The sequence below is a fragment of the Propithecus coquereli genome, unplaced genomic scaffold (genome assembly GCF_000956105.1).
Source record: "Propithecus coquereli isolate 6110/MARCELLA unplaced genomic scaffold, Pcoq_1.0 Scaffold25, whole genome shotgun sequence".
NCBI lineage: Eukaryota > Metazoa > Chordata > Mammalia > Primates > Indriidae > Propithecus > Propithecus coquereli.
The window spans coordinates 6,808,070-6,826,950 of record NW_012148063.1 but is presented as its reverse complement, the minus strand read 5'-3'; the positions used below and the strand labels follow the sequence as shown (position 1 = coordinate 6,826,950).

The 18,881-nt window shown below is 46.1% G+C and overlaps 1 protein-coding gene across 2 annotated transcripts in view; it reads right to left on the bottom strand.

Annotated features, from left to right (window-relative positions):
- Positions 1-18,881, bottom strand: part of TULP4 (tubby like protein 4) — a 158,604-nt gene that overhangs the window by 11,508 nt on the left and 128,215 nt on the right. For both annotated transcript variants that reach the window (XM_012646853.1, XM_012646852.1), the window contains exons 7-10: positions 14,005-14,229; positions 12,630-12,864; positions 4,099-4,243; positions 645-789 (exon numbers count right to left, since the gene is read on the bottom strand). In XM_012646853.1, the coding sequence (XP_012502307.1) occupies positions 645-789; positions 4,099-4,243; positions 12,630-12,864; positions 14,005-14,229 (750 nt within the window). The remainder of the gene's footprint in view (positions 1-644; positions 790-4,098; positions 4,244-12,629; positions 12,865-14,004; positions 14,230-18,881) is intronic.

Here is an 18,881-nt window from a genome sequence, read left to right as displayed (position 1 = left end):
GTGTGTATTGTGTGTGTGTGCGCGCGCGCATCTATGCAAAGGCAGAAATAAACATGGACAACATACAGCCATAACCTAAAGGAGATAAAAATTATGATTTGTACACAAAGTAGTCACTGAGGAGTGTCAGAAGGGAGCTGTACACCAGGTGTGTTGGCACATGTGGCTGAGCCGGGGCAGGAAGCCTTCTCTGTGGGGGTGACACTGGAGTTAGAAGCCTGGGGTCAGAAACAAGGGTGAGCAGATGGAGAGGGTGACCTGTGCAGAGGTAGGTGTGGCTGGAGCACCTGGAGGGGAGTGAGGGGTATCAAGAGGTCAGGAGGGAAAGGCAGGTAGGGCCGGACCGTGGGGGCCCGTGGCCAGCGGTTCTCCCCCACAGACACTGGGGCGTAACTGCAGGACCAGAACTGGCTTGAGGGGGCACAGGTGAATGTGGACACCTCTCCCTGGAGCTCCACTTGAGGACGATTCCTGCAGCAGCAGGGCCAGCCTGTAGGGGTGCGGAACAGAGCCCAGGGGGCCTGTGTGCAGTGGGGGTGGCGGGCAGGGCAGCCCAACTGGGAAGGAAGGTGGCCCTGAGTGTTCAGCCACCAGCACGCCCCCACTGAGGAGGGCAGAGTGGTGTGGCAGCTGTGCGCTCCTACCTGAGTGATGTCTTCAAAAGGAAACTCTCTCCGCGTCAGGCTGGGCGAGCCGATGGAGGGCTTGCGCATGGGCAGCCGAGGAGACCGGGAGATCTCCGGGGCGGCCCGGGGCAGCTTGGGAGATTTGCGGGCCTCAATGCTGATCCTGGGGAGACAAGGCCAGGAGGGGTCAGACGCCCGTGGCGGAGAGTTGGGAGAGGTGAGGTGCAGGCCCCTCATCTTCCCTTTCTGGATGGTGAGCCCAGACATGGGGTTCTCGGTGGCCAAGGGCCCTAATTTAACAGAGTTCTTGCCCCGCTTTTGCTTTACGAACATGAGGACAGAATAACAGCTGTATGTTAAATAACATATCTAAAAATGTACAAGATCAAGAGAGTCATTTGAAAGAATCCCAGAGAATTAACTGTCTTTTACTTTCTATTGACTGACGGTACATTTGGAAATGTCTACATTTCTTCTGCCAGGGTTTGTACAATCAGTCCTCAGGAAAATGGCAGCTGGGAAGAGTTACTTCTCACCTTATGGCCATGATGATTTTTAAAATTTCTTCTATGACAACTTGGATTTCAATAGTTATCTATTTATCTAGCATTTCATTACCTGTAATATTTAAATCAAATGAGTGAATCTAAAGTTTTCTGAATGCCTTTTTGATCCCACGTTATAACTCTGTTCCTAAGTCCCTTTATTTATGACATGGAGACATACGTGTTCAATGCCAGTCTACTGCAAAGACAGTGTTACAAAAATGAATATGGTGGCTGGGAGCCGTGGCTCGCGCCTATAATCCCAGTACTTTTTTTTTTTTTTTTTTGAGACAGAGTCTTGCTCTGTTGCTTGGGCTAGAGAGCCATGGTGTCAGCCTAGCTCATAGCAACCTCAAACTCCTGGGCTCAAGTGATCCTTCTGCCTCAGCCTCCCAAGTAGCTGGGACTACAGGCATGTGCCACCATGTCCGGCTAATTTTTTATACATATATTTTTAGTTATCCAGATCATTTCTATTTTTTTAGTAGAGACGGGGTCTCGCTCTTGCTTAGGGTGGTCTCGAACTCCTGACCTTGAGCGATCCACCCGCCTCGGCCTCTCAGAGTGCTAGGATTAGAGGCGTGAGCCACTGCACCCGGCCTAATCCCAGTACTTTGAAGGCCAAGGTAGAATTACTTGAGGCCAGGAATTCAAGACTAGCCTGGGCAACATAGACCCTGTCTCTACAAAAAAATAAAAATAAAAAATTAGCTGTGCATGGTGGAACCTGTGGTCCCAGCTACTTGGGAGAATGAGGCAGGAGGATGGCTTGAGCCCAGGAGTTAGAGGCTGTAGTGAACTGTGATTATGCCACTGCACTCCAGCCCGGGGGACAGAACAAGATGCTATTTCTAAATTAAAAAAAAAAATACAGTAAGGTTTATAAAATTCTAGGAAAAAATGCATTAAGCTCACTATACTGTTTGTGCTGGATAAGAAACTTTGGGCTCCTGAGGAATGGGAGGATGGAGGTTTGAGCTGATTAAAGCCATGAGCTGGGACAATGAACCTGGCGTGGGGGGTTCCAAGTGGGGAGAGCGATGGGGGGAACCAGCCACAGAAGACAGCAAGCTTTAACGGACAGTTACAGGTGAAGGATTCAGTTGCATGTGTTCCATGCCCTCTATGCTTAAGTAATGGAAAGGTCAAAACTTTTCTGTACTTCTGTGCAAGTACAGAAAAGTTCATATTTTTATGTGTAATTCTGACAAGCTTCAGAATAAAGATGAAAAAATCAATCAGACTGCTGAAGCAACTGGATATCGATGTAGAAACAAACGAACATTTATCCCTAATTCACAGCATGCGTGAAACTGATCTGATGTAAAGTTAGCCTGAGGTGCAAGTATGAACACTAAAGCTGTAAAGCTGCTGGAAGGGACTGAAGGATGTCTCACGGCCGTGGGGCAGACAGAGATTTCCTAACAAGACACAAAAAGCAATAACCGTGAAAGAAGAATTTCACATACTGGACTGCATGGCAATACACATATCTGACAAAGGACTCACGTCTAGAAGACATAAAGAACCTTACAATTCACTAAGAGAAAAGAACCCTACAAAACGGGCAAAAGACTTTGAATAGACACTTCACAAAAGATAATCGGATGGCCAATAAACATATAAAAAGGTGCTAAGCATCATCGGTTACTGGAGATATTTGAATTAAACTATAATGAGATATCACTATACACCCACTAGAATGGGTACAATTATTGTTTCTAAATGACAGTACAGGTGTAGGTGAGGACAGAAGCAGCTGGAACACTCACGGGAATTTAAGTTGGTACAGCCACCTTAGGGTGCTGCTTGGCAGTTTCTAATGAAGTTCAGCAGACATGTAACCTATGATCCCGCCACACCCTTTGTAACTGTATATACCCAAAAGAAATGAGTGCATAACAGAAAAACTCCTATAAGAGGATTTACAATGGATTTATTCGTAATAGCTCCAAACTGGAAACTATCAACTATCCATTGATTTGTAAACAAAATAAAGAAATTGCAGTATATTACAATGGAATACCACAGAACAATAAAGAAAACTAAACTGCTGATACATGCAACATGAATGAATCTCAAAATCACCATTTTGAGCAAAAAAAAAAAAAAAAGCCAGATATAAAGAGTACATATTGTTTGACTCCATTTATATGAAGTTTAAGAACAAGGAAAACTAACCTATGGTGACAGAAGTCAGAAGAGTGATTACTTGTAGGGAGCGGGTATGGGATGGAAGGGGCGCGGGAGGCTTTCGGGGACAGCGGGCATGTTTATCTTGATCTGGGTGGGGACACATCAGTGCACCAACTGCACAACAGGCTGGGTGTTTAAGATTTGGGCATGTGTGTATCTATATGTAATTTATACCTTACTTTTGCACAGCATCACCGACTTCAGGCTAGAAGAGATCTTAGGGAAGAGGTGCCCAGCCATTCACTCCCACAGATGAGGGCGGGGAAGGTGTGTTCTCATCCACCACCCTGCGGGCCCTTCCATCTACTCTCAGCTTTCTGTCTTTAGGACAAATCTATTAGTTTCCCAATTATAATATTATAGGCATTTAATTTGGTATTTTCTTCAACACGTATGTCCACTGTAAAAGCTTTTTCTTCCTTTTCTCAAACTGGAAGAAAAAACAAGCAAGCCAGAGAGCTAGGGCCACCCCATGCTACCCATAATAACTACTGACCCTAGAAAAGTTCTGAGGGTTTAGCAAATTTTCTACTGCGTGTCTTTTTCTATCCCAAAGGAAAAACCAAACAAACAAACAAAAAGAAAAAGATTCCATGCAGAATCTTCCAGAAGATGATGTTGTTCTTGCTGTACTCTTCTGGGGCCAGTTTCCTTGAGATTCTGTTGTAGGCACAAACACAGACATGTCCAGAGACACCAAAAAGGGCAAATGCCCTGAAGACTGCGATTACCTTGGGAGTTTGGGTGATTTGCTAGCTCTGGAGATTTTGGGAGATTTCTTGGCAGCCCAGTCGTCACTCAGCTCGATGTCACTGGAGTCTGAGCAGTTGCAGCTGTCGATCACAGTGGAAATCAAGCTATTCCCATAGATTTCATCTGGTAAGACACCAACCAGCAAATTTAAGGGAAGTGATATCAATTAGCCACTAATGATGATCATTACTATAAACTAAAGGACAGACGGACTCTACAGGCCATCGTTTTAAATCTAGAGAGGTTGAAACAGAAAGAAGTTAAATTGAGAGATTGAAACAGAGTTCGTCTTTTTCTTTTACATTTTTATGCTATTATATTTTCTACGCAGAAGTAGGCAATTACTTCTACCGTTGTCAAAACAGGCATGGGATCTTAATGCCTCTAGGAACATACAAAATAGCTGGACACTGTCTGCCAAAAGCTGAAACCAAAATGGCTGCGCTGTCATGCCTGAGGACACACAGGTGTCCACCTGGGTCTGTGTGGACTTTCAGGTAGCCCCAGAACCCAGGCTGAGTGAGGGAGGGGCTTGCTGACTCCCCGACTCCCCGGCAAAGCTGCTTCTGACCTGGGAAGGTCCTTGTAAGTACCAGGCCTGCTTGGACTACAGTCCTGACAGAGTGAGGTCCATCCCAAAGCCTCCCAGAAGTTTACGTTTGGAATGCCAGACAGCCCGCTGGAATTGCCGCGAGGTTGGCTGTCGGGGCTTGGCTACTCCAGCAGTGGAGCTGCCTGCTTGCCTGCTTGGAGCAACAGCTGAAGGAAGACCTGTGTAGTAGGAACTTTCACTGGTCGCTTTGGGTTCCTCTAAGGGTACCCCGTGCTGGAAGCCACGCACGATAGCTTTGCCAGCTGGCCATGCAGCAGCAGATCAGATGATGTACAGGCAGCGGGGCAGTCACCAAACTGCAGAGCCCATCCTCCTGGAAGTTTCTTCTCCACTGCTGCTCTCCTGCCCCCCACCCCCTTACATTCCTTCACGACCCAAGCCCCCACAGCCCCTGGCTCAAGGTCTGCCCTCAATGTGAATATCCCATTCTTCAAAATTACTTTGTTTTTCCAACTAAAACCTCATTCCCTCAAGACTCCAAGAGCCTTACCATGTAATAAAAAACTGCGTCATTCAATCACAATGAAATAATTTATAGCACGCCAGTGATTTTACTGTTCAAAAGGGCTGCTGACACTTTAAAGGATGGATTTATCCATCCAGATCAATCTCTAAGTGTCTGAGCATGTGGAAGTGACATCTGTGAACAGGGCCTCTCTGAGGCAGAACAGCTGGGCATGCTGCTTGAGAAGAAGGCTGTGCCCACTGTGTCACCCCCCCGCCACTACTTACTGCATCAGAAGGCACGATTCACAGGCCCAGCAAGGTGTAGTGGTACTTCGTTTGAGTTTGATCAAATAAAAAGGCTTACTTCGTGTGCCCTGAGCAATGCTTTACCTTATTTAATTTAGGAGTCACTGGATCAAAGGAAGCTCAGCCATGATTCAAACACACGTGTAAGCCTGCAGAATGCTCCCGTGTGCGCGTGACCTGACCCGAGAAAATCCAGTCAGGCATCGCCCACTCAGCTCCCAACCTACTCGCCAATGCCAGGATCCCTCAAGCTCCATGTCCCAGACCATTGTACTTTTCCCCTCAGTCATAACTACTGTTTCATTGTCTGTTTCCCCAACTAGTGTAAACTCCATAAGGGAAAGAAAGTTGTCTGTCCCGCCTTCTGCAGTAACTCCAGAGACTAAAACAACGCTAGGGACTTGCTAAATACTTCCTGAAAGAATACATGAGGATTTAAGGGGTGGCGTGAGAAAAAGAAAGGTGCTTTCTGAACATATGCCCCGAGTCCTGCTTGTTCAGTGCCATAACTACACGTGTAGGCACTGCCGCTCTGACGCTGGCATCGGCACAACTAGAAATTCAGGGCATTACATCAGATCAACACGCAGGCCGGGAGGGGGGTGGCTGGGCCGTACCTTGTACTTCTACAGATTCTGTACTATCCATTTATAACGGAATTCGGGAACAAACATCCAAATTACAGAAAAACATACGTTGGGATTGTTCTTTGAAAACTAAAGGCTTAACTATAACACGTGGGGCTTTGCATTCTAATTTTGTCAGTTTTCAAGAATCTACTCCTTTCATCTGGGTTGAAGGATTTCCAAATATGCAACCTGAATTAGATACCTTTTTAGAATTTAAAAAATTCTTGTTTAAAATCTGTATAAATGTAAATGTTGTACAAGTGCAGTTTAGTTACATGGATATATAATGCATAGTGGTGAAGTCTGGGATTTTAACATAGCCATCACCTGAATAATGTACATGGTACCCATTAAATAATTTCTCATCCCTCACCCCCTTCCCACACTTCAAAGTCTCCAACGCCTATGATTCCACATGCTGTGTCCATGTGTGCACACTATTTAGCTCCCACTTACAAGTGAGAACATGTGGTGTTTAACTTTCTGTTTCTGACTTGTTTCACTTAAGATATTGGCGTGCAGTTCCATCCATGTTGTTGTAAAAGACATGATTTCATTCTTTTTTTATAGCTGAATACTATTCCATTGCACACGCACACACACACACACATATACATACCATATTTTCTTTATTTAATCATCCATTGATGAACACTTAGGTTGATTCTCTATCTTTGCTATTTGTAAATAGTGCGGTGATAAACATATACATGCAGATAGCTTTTTGATATAATGATTTCTTTCCCTTTGGGTAGATATCCAGTAATGGCACTGCTGGATCCAATGGTAGTTCTATTTTTAGTTCAAGAAATTTCCATACTGTTTTCCATAGAGGTTGTTCTAATTTACATTTCCACCAATAGTGTATAAGTCTTTTTCTCTGCATCCTCACGAACATCTGTTATTTTTTGACTTTTTAATAATAGCCATTCTGACTGGTGTAAGATAATATCTCATTGTGGTTTTAATTTGCATTTCTCTGTATGATTAGTGATGTTGAGCATTTTTTCACATGCTTGTTGGCCATTAGTATGTCTTCTTTTGAAAAATGGGATTGTTTGTTTTTTTTGTTGTTGTTGAGAAACAACTTGTAAATTCTAGATATCAGTCCCCTGTTGGATGCATAGCTTGCAAATATCCTCTCCCATTCTGCAGGTTGTCTGTTCACTCAGTTGATTATTTCTTTTGCTATGTAGAAGCTTTTTGGTTTAATTAAATCCCATTTGTCTATTTTTGTTTTTGTTACTTGTGCTTTTGAGGTCTTAAGTCATGAATTCTTTGCCTAGACCAATGTCCAGAAGAGTTTTCCCTAGCTTTTCTTCTAGTATTTTTTTTTTTTTAAGAGACAGGGTCTCTGTTGCCCAGGCTTGCAGTGCAGTGGCATGATCACAGCCAATGTAACCTTGAACTCTGGGCCTTAAGTGATCCTCCCACCTCAGCATCCCAAAGTGCTGGGATTACAGGTATGAGCCAATGTGCCTGGACTATAGTTTCAGGTTTTACATTTAAGTCCTTGATCCACCTTGAGTTGATTTTTGTATACAGTGAGAGAAGGGGATCAAGTTTCATTCTTCCCCATGTGGCAACCCAGTTTTCCCAGCACCATTTACTAAAAAGGGCATCCTTTTCTCAGTTTATGTTTTTGTCAACTTCATCAAAGATCAGTTGGCTGTAGATACATGGCTTTGTTTCTGGGTTCTCTATTTTGTTCCATTGATCTCTGTGTCTTTTTTTATACTAGTACATGCTGTTTTGGGTTACTACAATCTTGTAATATAATTTGAGGTCAAGGAAAACAATTTTCTTTAAAAGTTGTTTTAATAGCTTTTACACATAAGCTCTACCTTAGTTTGCTCAGGCTACCACAACAAAATACTATAGACTGGGTGGGTTAAATAGCTGAAAGTCCAAGATTAGGCTGTCAGCATGGTCAGAGTCTGGTAAGGTCTTTCTTTCTGGCTTGAATAGAGCCGCTTCTTGCCATGTGCTCGCATGGCCTTTCCTTGGTGCATGGGCAGAGAGAGATCTCTCTTCCTCTTCTTATATGGTCACCAATCCTATCAGATTAGGATCCCAGATTAGGATCCCTTATGGCTTCATTTAACCTTGATCCCCCCTGAAAGTCCTATGTCCAAATACAGTCACATTGGGGGTGAGGACTTCAACATATGATTGGGGGTGGGGGGACAACTTAGCATGTAGCATTTTACCTCTGGTCCCTTCCAGATGCAGAACCTTCTTCCATACAAAATACACTCATTCCACCCCAACAGCCCCAAAAGTCTTAACTCATTCCAGCATCAACTCTGAAGTCTAAAGTCAAGAGTCTCATTTAAATATCATCTAAATCAGATATGGGTGAGACTTGAGGTATGATTTATCCTGAAGGAGAACTGCTCTCCATCTGTGAACCTGTGAAACCAGATAAGTTATACGCTTCCAAATACAATGGTGGCGCAGGCATAGAATGGACATTCCCATTCCAAAAGGGAGAACCTAGAAGTAAGAGAGGGTTGACGGGTCCCAAGCAGATCTAAAACCTGGCAAGGCAAATTCCAGTAGCTCTGAAGGCTGAGCATAACCCCCTTCGGTTCTCTGCTCTGTCCTCCAGGCCCATGCAGGTGTCTGCATTGCCCTCGCAGCTCTAGGCAGGGGTCCCACCCCTACTGCTCTGCCCCAAGGCTCCAGGTGAAGGCCACCTGGTCTGTCGAAACTGAGGAGGTGGCCCAGCTGATCTCTGAATCACCTTCAAGGTCACGTTTTCCCCTTCTTGAAGGGTAGTGCATGCTGACAGCTAAATCACTCTATCATCCTGACCTGACAAGAAGTGCAACGGCCTCCCTTCATTTCATCTCGTGTCCGTCCCCTGTCCACTGCAGTTCAAAGTGGCAGTGCTTCTGCTCGTACGATCGCACAAGCTCTGTGTGAGTGACAGTGTAGCCGCCTCTCTGGTGTTCACTTTCAGAACATGCTTTCTCATTTTTTGTGATATGAATACCCTGAAATTTTTCTAAATCTTCAAGTTTTGGATTCTTTTAGCTTAACAATTCCTTCTTTAATTCACCTCTCTCCTTTCTCATTTCACATAAGCAGCCAGGGGCAACCAAGCTGTTCCTTCAATATTTTGCTTAGAAATCTCCTTAGATTTCTGATTTCATTGCTTGCAAGTTCTACTTTTCCCAAAACATGAGAACATAGCCCTATTCTTTGCCACTTTATAAGGATCATCTTTCCTCCAGTTTTCAATAACATGTTCGTTTCTGACTGTGACCTCACCACATTTCTAGCATGCATCTCAAAACTCTTCTAGCCTCTACCCATTACCCAGTTACAAAGTTTCTTCCACACGTTTAGGTATTTGTTACAGCAGCACCCACTTCCTGATACCAAATCTGTACTAGTCAGGGATCTCCACAGAAATAAAATCAATGTATGTATGTACATGTGTTTGTGTATAAAGAGACTGACTGATTTTATTTTCGGAAACAGGGTCTCACTGACTAGAGTGCAGTGGCATCATCATAGCTCACTGCAACCTCAAACTCCTGGGCTCAAGTGATCCTCCTGCCTCAGCCTCCCAAGTAGCTGGGACTACAGGTATGTGCCACAATGCCCAGCTAATTTTTCTAGTAGAGACCGGGTCTCGCTCTTGCTCAGGCTGGTCTGAACTCCTGACCTCAAGCGATCCTCCTGCCTCAGTCTCCCAGACTGCTAGGATTACAGGTGTGAGCCACGCCACCTGGTCTAAAGAGATTTATTATAAGGAACTGGCTCTCACAATTTTGGAGGCTGAGAAGTCCCAAGATCAGGGCATCATCGTAGTTGGTTCCTGGTGAGGGCTTCCTGGCTTGCAGACAGTCACCTTCTCATTTTGTCCTCACATCGCCTTTCCTCAGTGGATGTTCGTGGAAAGAGAGAGAGTGCTTTGTCTTCCTCTTCTTATAAGGCCAGAAACTATCACATTAGGAACCCTACTCTTAGGACCACATTTAACTTTAATTATCCCCTAAAAGCTCTATCTCCAAATATAGTCACACTGGGGACTAGGCCTTTAACACAAGAATTTTGGAGGATACCATTCAGTTCACAGCAAGCTCTGACTAAAGACTGCTTTAGAAAATTTGTGGATTTTTACTAAAAAAATTATTGGGACTCATGCTATCTAGTATAAAAATACACATTTGTAATTTGAAGAACATATTTGTCAAGTCACTTGAACATTTTCCAAAGTGCACTGCAAACCTTAGTGCATAAAAATCATCTGGGGAATCCATTAAGCCACATGTTTCCAGGCCTCAGCCCAGCCCTAATGAATCATAACCTAAGGGGTGACTTAGGAACCGGGATTTAAATAAGCATCCCAGGCGACTGCATGGAGGTGGGGCAGGAACCACATTTTGAGAGACAAAGATGTGGTGGCTTGAAAGAGTGAAGCAGGTTCTCATGATGAGAAATTCTGGCTTCTCAATGTCAGAAATATTTTCCTCCTCTAAAATAGTTTATATAATATATACCATTCAGCTGGCAATTAGTCATATTGTGGCTTGTGACATATCTTCTATTTTCACCATGAGGTATTTAAATCTTGACTTTTTAATTGAACTTTTCAAGTGCTGAAGTTCTCTTTTCACCCAAAAGGGTTTAGAAACTGCTTAAAAGCAGATACCTTGGTACTGCTTAATAACAGGAGACTCAAGTACCTCACACAAGGTAGGCATGGACCAAATAGTGATTTGCTTTTATAGTTTTTAATGCTTTTAATTACAAAAAAAGTATAAAAATAAAACATGTCATTCCCCAAAGGACTGTGAGCAATTGCGTCAGTTGGTGTTTGATGTGACAAATGTGCACAGGAGGGAGAACAGGCCCGTGGGCAGCCAGGACCGGCGCAGCCTTGGTGCCTGCAGCCCGCTGTCCTCTGCACCAGTGGGCAAGTCACGCACACGGGGAATACGCAAGCTCTTCGTTCATTCTCCACATTGACTCTCAGCACAGACTTTCCACAGTCACATCTGGGGGAGGCCCTGAGAGGTGCTGACACTAGCGAGAACACGTGTCGCACACTCGGGCTCAGGGCCTGTCCCACGGAGCCCCCGCCCGGTCATCTCTAACCATTGCTGGCTCTTTTCTTCTCCCTTTCCCTGAAACTTAGGTTTTCCTTCTAAGTCAATGTTCACTTCTCTCTTCTGTTTTTCTCACTGCACCTTCCTTCTGAGTCTTCCCTCTCCCTCCTTTCCATCTGTCTCCCTACCAGGCCCCAATTCTTCACTCGCTCTGTCCTTGGTACTAGCTTGCTGCATGAGTTGAAAGACAGGAAAACTGACTAATATCCAATTTTGGAAAGCGTTACTGCTTTCGATTTCATCCAGTAACACTAGTAGCAGAGTGTGTTCGCAGATGCTGAATGAGAGAGGAACAGCAGAGGGAGGTGAAGCAGCCGTCCAGGGCAGGCTAGGATGCTGGCCAGCCATGTGCCCCGTGACCACACTGGCTTCAGGGACTAAACGAGGGGCAGAGGCCAGTCTAGCGGGCGGGAGAGTGAACCGGAGCGAGGGAGTGGGGAGAGCAAGCATGAACTGAAACTAACGCAGCAAGTCCAATTCGACCAGTGCAGTTTAAGGCCAAGTGCTCGCTGGCGCTGGGGACACCACTCGCTTCTCTCCCCACACGCCCTCAGGATTCAGTGGGGCAAGCAGAGTCTGGGGCACGAGGACTACGTGTGCGGAGGAGGACACAGCAATGGGCCCTCAGATGGTGCTGCTCATCCATGCAGTGGATGACGGGGAAGGTTTCATGGGCTGGCAGGACTGACGGGTGCTTGGACACTGGCCAGCACCAAATGGCACAAAGAAAAGAGCAAGTCCCTTCCCTCCGGAGCCTCACGATCTAGGCTCCCAGAGAGGTATGCGGTGAGCAGCCTGAATACATTAACTGAGTAGCGGAAATCAGCACTGCAGAGAGGTTTTAGAAGGATGGGGTGATCCATCACATCAGAACCTTTATGGATGAGCAAGAAATTTTCACTGGTGATCAGCTATAAAGCAGTTAATACTGGATGAGTGGGGGCAGAAGCAGGAAGCTGATGAGTAGGCTAAAGGTATGAAAATTTTAATGATATCATCCACTCCGGGAGAGCAGAAACTACATCTCGTTATTATTTTCCAATTATCTCAATATTACATTAAGGTACTCGATGAATACTTGATAACTGTAAGAGGAACCTCTCACTCCCGTGAGGCCTGTGCCAGCTGCCCCTCGATTGGCAGCCGACATTTCCTTCACCCACGGCCCTGACTACGTGCTGCCTTACGGAACATTGCAAAAACCTGTCAGAAAGTACGTTTACAGAACTGTTCACTTAAACAGGATTTTGGAAACAGTAGCTTCGGGATGCTCCATGCTAGCCAACACAGGCTCACAGTTCATAAACAGGCATCATCCTTACATGGCTGGAAGGAATAAGGCCCCACAACCACACAAGAACAAAGCTCAGTCCCACCAGCAAGGGGCCCACCTGATTTGCTATCTGTCCGCGGGTCCATGATGACAAACTCTGGCCGCAGCTTGCTGATGCGCCGCCCCTTGAGGATGGGCACAAGCCCACCCAGGTACTCCAGGTAGAGCGTGTAGCACGGGCCGCCCACCTCCGGGTCGTCCTCCGTGCGTTTCATGGTGCAGTGCAGCCGCTCGTTGCCAGCCGACGGGTAGCTGACAAAGTCTCGCATGTTGTTGGGGTCTGGAATTGGGGGCTAGAGGCGGGACAGGGAAGAAAAGGAAGAGCTAAGACTCCAGAGAGAGAAAGAGAGAGAGAGAGTGGGCATGGGGCAGGCTGGCTAGAAACGTCACTGTTCCTCTGACGGAGCACAGGCTGGGAGGTCGGGAGCGGCTAACTCCGTGGCGTAGAACGGTGATTCCCAGCTGCGTGTGCAAGCAGAATCTCCTACGAGCATTTAAAAATACCTGAGCCGGGATCCCACCTCAGATAGTTAAACTGGAGTCTCTGCGGGTGGGCCTGGGCACTTGTATTTTCCAATACAATATAATACACCAAGGTTGGGAACAGCTGGTGTAGAACCAGTATTGTAAGGCAACTCAAAAAAAAAAATCACAACAGATTCTAAAACTCTGATGTTTCAGGAGAAAAGTAACCAACAAATCAGTCTGATACAGAGAAGAGATAGAATACAAAGAAGAAACAAGCTGGGGAGGGCCCGAGGTTAAGGGGAACCCACACTTGCACAGCCACTGGCAGATCCAGTCCATGCGCTACCACTGAAAACAGACTAGTTTCTCGAGTTCCCATCAGTATAAAAGACGGCTGACGGCAGTGCTGGGTAGGGTCACCCCTCCTGAGCACAGTGCTGAGAGCAGGCCCTAGAACAGGAGTGGGTCCAATCCTGACTATTCCCTAACTAGGTATAGAGCAAGTTACTTAACTTCTATGAACTTGTTTCCAGCTTTCTCAAGTGGGAATAACGGCAGCATTTGCCAGGAAGTCAGGACTGAACAAGATATATTTTTATAAAGCACTCGGTGCAATGCCAATACTCCATAGCAAATGCTAAATGAATGTTCAATCCTTTTCATTATGATGACATAGGAGGCCAGCTAGGAGTTTCGGCTTTGCCATGAGAAAGATAGTGTCCATCACAAAAGGCAGATGTCGCAAGGACACTGACAGTGACACTCAGGGCAGACTGCAGGTGTGGGGGAACGTGGCAGGACTCTGCAGAGCCACACACGGCCGCCCCGCAGTGCTCTAGTGGAGCAGATGAGACCCCCGTGCTTGCCCTGGAGCCCCTGCCTGCGTCCTGTCTCTGCTCTCCTCCTGGCGAGCGGTGGGGAGCCAGCCCAGGAGAGGGAGGAAGGGGAGGGCTGCAGGGTTTTACCTTGATGGTGGGGATGAAGGCGGTGGAGAGGTAGGAACAGAGGCGGGGGGGCAGGGCCAGCTTGCTGACGTCCTTGTCCTCGCGCAGGGTGCTGGCGATGGCCTGCTGGCACAGCAGCTGCAGGCTGGACACCCGGTGCTCCACACGTACCACGTACAGGGCTGGTCCTGATGCCATCAGCAGCCGTGAGTCCCGGTGGCCCCAGCAGATGGAGATGATGGGGCGCTGCCAGGAGTGAAGAGAAGACAATGTTTATGCCGCTCTTTGTGGTGAGCAAAACGAGACAATGCACACTTGCCGTAAGCAAGATAAAGCGAGCTGAGAGTTTTGAGAATACTGGTTTTTAAAGCACAATAGGGAATGTTAAATACTATATTACGAAAATTCAGTATTTTTATTAAAAAGTAGTTAGATCTCCAGGCCAAAGTACAAATAAAGCACTGAAGTAGTTCCATAGTGCTGTTTTACACATATTATCTCACTTAATTTGGTGCCATGAAACCTGACCTAGCTCTGCAGAGTGATGTTCTTACTAGCAGAGTGATTACCCTTAGGTAGCCCATGTTCCTTACTGATGTGCCGGTTATCTGGATCCCCACATTACACAGTGGTGGTCCCCATAGCTTGGGGAGGAGTGAGAAGGTAGACCAGCTGACTGTTCCCTCTGCGCCAACAGGCAGCATTTTAGAGTCGAATCAACACTGGACTTGGGGTCACCAGCTGTGTGACCTGGGGACTGTTTCATAACCCCTGGAAGCATCCCACTTTTCTGCTGAGTCCAACAGAGGCTCTGTGAGGATTAAAGGAGATGATGGTGCCACAGTCCCTGTGGGCCCATCACAGGCTACAGACCAGAGGTATGACGTCACTTGACATTCAGCTACCCTCGGCATGGACAGGGCAGGGAAGGAAGACAGAAAGCTCTCTGGAAGGGAAAGAGAGGGGACACAGTTCCTATGGCGGCCTCACTAGAGTTCTGGCCATCATTTTCTTTGAAAAGACAGGCTGAAATTCAAATACGCAAGTTAGAAACTTCTTGTGCTAAAAAAAATCCAAAGCTCAGGAGTGTCATCTAGCCAAGGAAGAAAGGAAGAAGTGAAGGGCTGTGATGGAGAAGCAGAGAGAAATTTGTTCATTCCAATCCAGGCAGATGGAGCACTAATGTAATGAGGTCTTGAGGGATTTCAAAGATCAGAAGTGGGAATACCAGATCTTTTATATAAATGACAGATAGGAAGGGAATTTTCACAACACTTTAGTGACAAACATCAAGATAAAAGGAACACATAAAGACACTTCCTTAAAATAGCTTTTAGGGTCAGCTAATCCTGGTTTCAACTTCAAAGCAAAATGCAAGGCTGGAGATAACTCATCTTCCATTTCTACCATGTGAGGCCAGGCAGCCACCAAGATGGGACGATACCAGCAGCCACCAAGCAGCACCGTGTGTTTGTCAGCCATGGAGTCTGGAATGAAGTCTGGGGGTTTCTGGAACACTTCCAAGATGGGCTTCCTTATGAGGCGACCCACACAGAGGGCAGACCCCATAGAAGGGGCCTGTTAATTTAGGGCAGGGCATAATGACCACTGAAGACAGGGCAGACCAACACATTGAAAAATATACACAAAAATTTCTCTGGTATCACCAACCCCAGGAGTGCAGGTTAACAGAGGCTCTGTTAGTAGCCAAATCACACTTCATCCTGAAGGTACACTGCTGCCCCCTCATCCCTGGCCCCCTAAGATAATATTCACAACTCAGGGCTCAAGTCACGAAAAGCAGTTTTCAATCAGCACAACCTAACTGGTTCAAGCTGGCGACAGAATACCAGACACCTCCTCCGATTCTACTTCTCTTCAGCCCAGCCACCTGCTCTGCCAGTGGTTACAACGCAGACACTCCAGATTTATCCTCCTGCCCCTCCGTCCAAGTTTTGCTTTTTGTAGTAATTACCTCTGTAGAGCAGGTGGAGATATATTTTATATAAAATTATCATTGTAAGTATATATATCTCTTACATCTTTGCACCAAGAACTTAAACCATTTATGCAGATTTCCAGACTTGATGAAAATCATCTGTGACATTTACATGTATAATCACCACCCATCATGACAAAAATAACCATGTCTGAAAAACTTACTACATTCCAGTAGCACATTAAGTGCTCACACGTATTACCTCACTCAATCCTTTCAACTCTACTGCGCAAGTACTATTATTCTCATTTAACACACGAGGCTAAGAGAGGCTAGGTAGCCTCCTCACAGCTAATAACTGGCAGAAGAGCTGAGTCTTGCTCCCCAACCCCAGCTCCATGGTACTTATCTTACTACAAGGTGCTGCCTCTCTGAACTGTCGTAATATTGATACAATAGCCTAGAGACTATGTAATGTCCCACTGAAAAATTTAACTGTCTGTCTGTAACAAAGTAATGAACCCAAATTTTCCCTTGTCCATTTGGTCAAGGCTATTTTACTCAGAAACAAAGCAAACATGTCTACAGAAAAGGCAAGCAGACAAGAGGAGAAACGGGCTGCATATGGCAAATGAATAATGACCTGGAGACTCATCATGGCAGAGAAGAAGCCACAGGTGATCAGCAAGGCAGAGTCGTCGGATGAACACTGAACAGCAGGGGGGCATATATGGAAGGGGAGGGAGGATGGTGCTACTGCAAACAGGGCATCACACCGATACAGACAGAATTCTCAGCCAAGTAGGGGTGAGAGGACTTGGAAGATTAAAGGAATGAAAACTAGAGTCCAGGGGAAAAGAGCTGAAATTATTTGGCCTGGAGAAGTGACACCTGCAGGGTCTCAAAGGAATAATCAGCTGGAGCAACATTACCAGGCAATCCCCTCTCTCCTAAGAGCAGGACAAGAATACCAGCAGGCATTCATAATAATTAACTTGGGGTGCAGCACTCACTTACTCGTGCAAGTCAGCGAGAGTTTATTCGGCGGGGGGATACACTGATTTGATTTAGTTTTTATAGTTATATAGTCCATGTAAGATGTTAAAGTAGCAAAATAAATGCTGGTACCTTTGCCACAATCATGTTTAAAGCTATACTGGAAAAATGGAGAGGAAATGACAGATAACGAAAACGGCCCCTGTTGTATGAAGATGGTAAAGTTATCACTGATGCGGGGAAAACGAATGGTTGTGAAAATGAAGACTGTTTAGCCAGAGGCCAGGCGGCAGGGCCTTGACCTCTCAGGGCCCTGTAAGTCTGCATAAGGCCACAGAAAGTCCCATTCTATTAAGTTGTCTTACGTTTTTAAAATCACGTTTCCAGTTGGTGCTACTTTTTCTTGTGCTGTTTACTGGTACTGCAGCCTATGTGGCTCTCGCCACAAATGTTCTGTCGTTTCGGAAAGAACAAGAGTCAAACAGAGGTAGCTGCACACACCCACAGATATGGGTGTGGGGCTCACTAGTCTTGACTTGGCTGCAGCACAATCATCGATTTCGGTCCCTCTGTCCTCTGGGTTCAGCCACGCTGGGCACTGTCTCCGTACCCACACACCTCACCCAGAGCATCCCTCCTCCCTAGGAATCCCCACCCACTGGAATGAGCTGTGGCAGAAGAGAAACACACCACACATCAGTTCCAGCGAAGCCCAGGACACACAGGGTCCACACAGATGCGGCTCTCACAGATTAACGCCTTTGTTTGACCAGCTGCTGTCTGCTAGGGAGAAACTCAGTTGTAAGTATGTGGACTTAATCTTTTCCTCAAATCACACGAAATGACTATTTTTAGCACCGATGGCTAGAACTGTGAAGCTGATGACACTCAAATCTTAATTTGCATAGGGAGGTTCATGTATTTTGCACATCTAAATCCGAGCTGCATTTCAGGGGGTGTGTGAATGGTCTGACGGAGCTAGTGCTCAGCTGGAGAGGCTGCGGCCCTCGTGGTGCGGTTTGGAGGTGTGTGGCTCACAGCAGGCTGAGCCGTTCCTCTGCAGCATCGCCCCAAGAAGGAACAGAGGTCGTGGGCTCTGCCTCACTTGCCTGCCACCACGACAGGGAACACATCTGCCCAGGCCGGTCCCAGCTCCTCACTCCAGCACCTCACCTCCCGCCACATGAGGCTCACCAGGCCTCCAGCCAGCCATTTACTCATCCACTGAAGTGCTAATCAATCACGCAATAAATATTTGTTAAATGTATACAATGTGCCAGATACATTCTAGGTATGAGGGATGTACGATGCTCACCCAGTAGACTGCAAATATTCCAAAATCTGAAGAATATCTGAAATCCCAAACACTTCTGGTCCCAAGCATTTTGGATAAGGGATACTCAGCCTGTATCTTAGTATCTTTGACAGAGACTATCTAATAATGTCCGGTAGTGTAAATCCTATGAAATAAAAATAGAGCTGGGTAGAAGGCTGGAGAAAGAGCCAGTGGTCACCTCAGGCAGAAGAGAGCAGGGAAGGCTGCATGAGGACATAGTCTAAGCACAGGCCTAAGCTGGGGGCACTTATTTATTTTTTTAATTGGAATTGAGCAGCTTCCTCACTATATTGTTATTTTTGTATACAGCAGCAAGTTGAATGGAACCCTCTAAAAATGTTACGAGGAACAAAAAGCAGATATCCTTTACATATTAAAGGATAAGCTGTTTAAGCAGGATTAAGTTAATAGATAACAAAAGGGTCAAAACCAACTACACTGGCTGGTCCCCAACAGGGAGAGTAAGGCGGCTGGAGCACAAGGTTCCAGCAGGCTGGGCCCAGGCTGAGGACTGGCTACCCGGCTGCCGGCAGTCAGATTCCCACGAAGGCCGGAGGGTTCCCTCAGCCTCCCTTTCCCACGTTTTGTTCCTCCTTTCTGCAGCTCCCCTGAGAAAGACGGGGATCT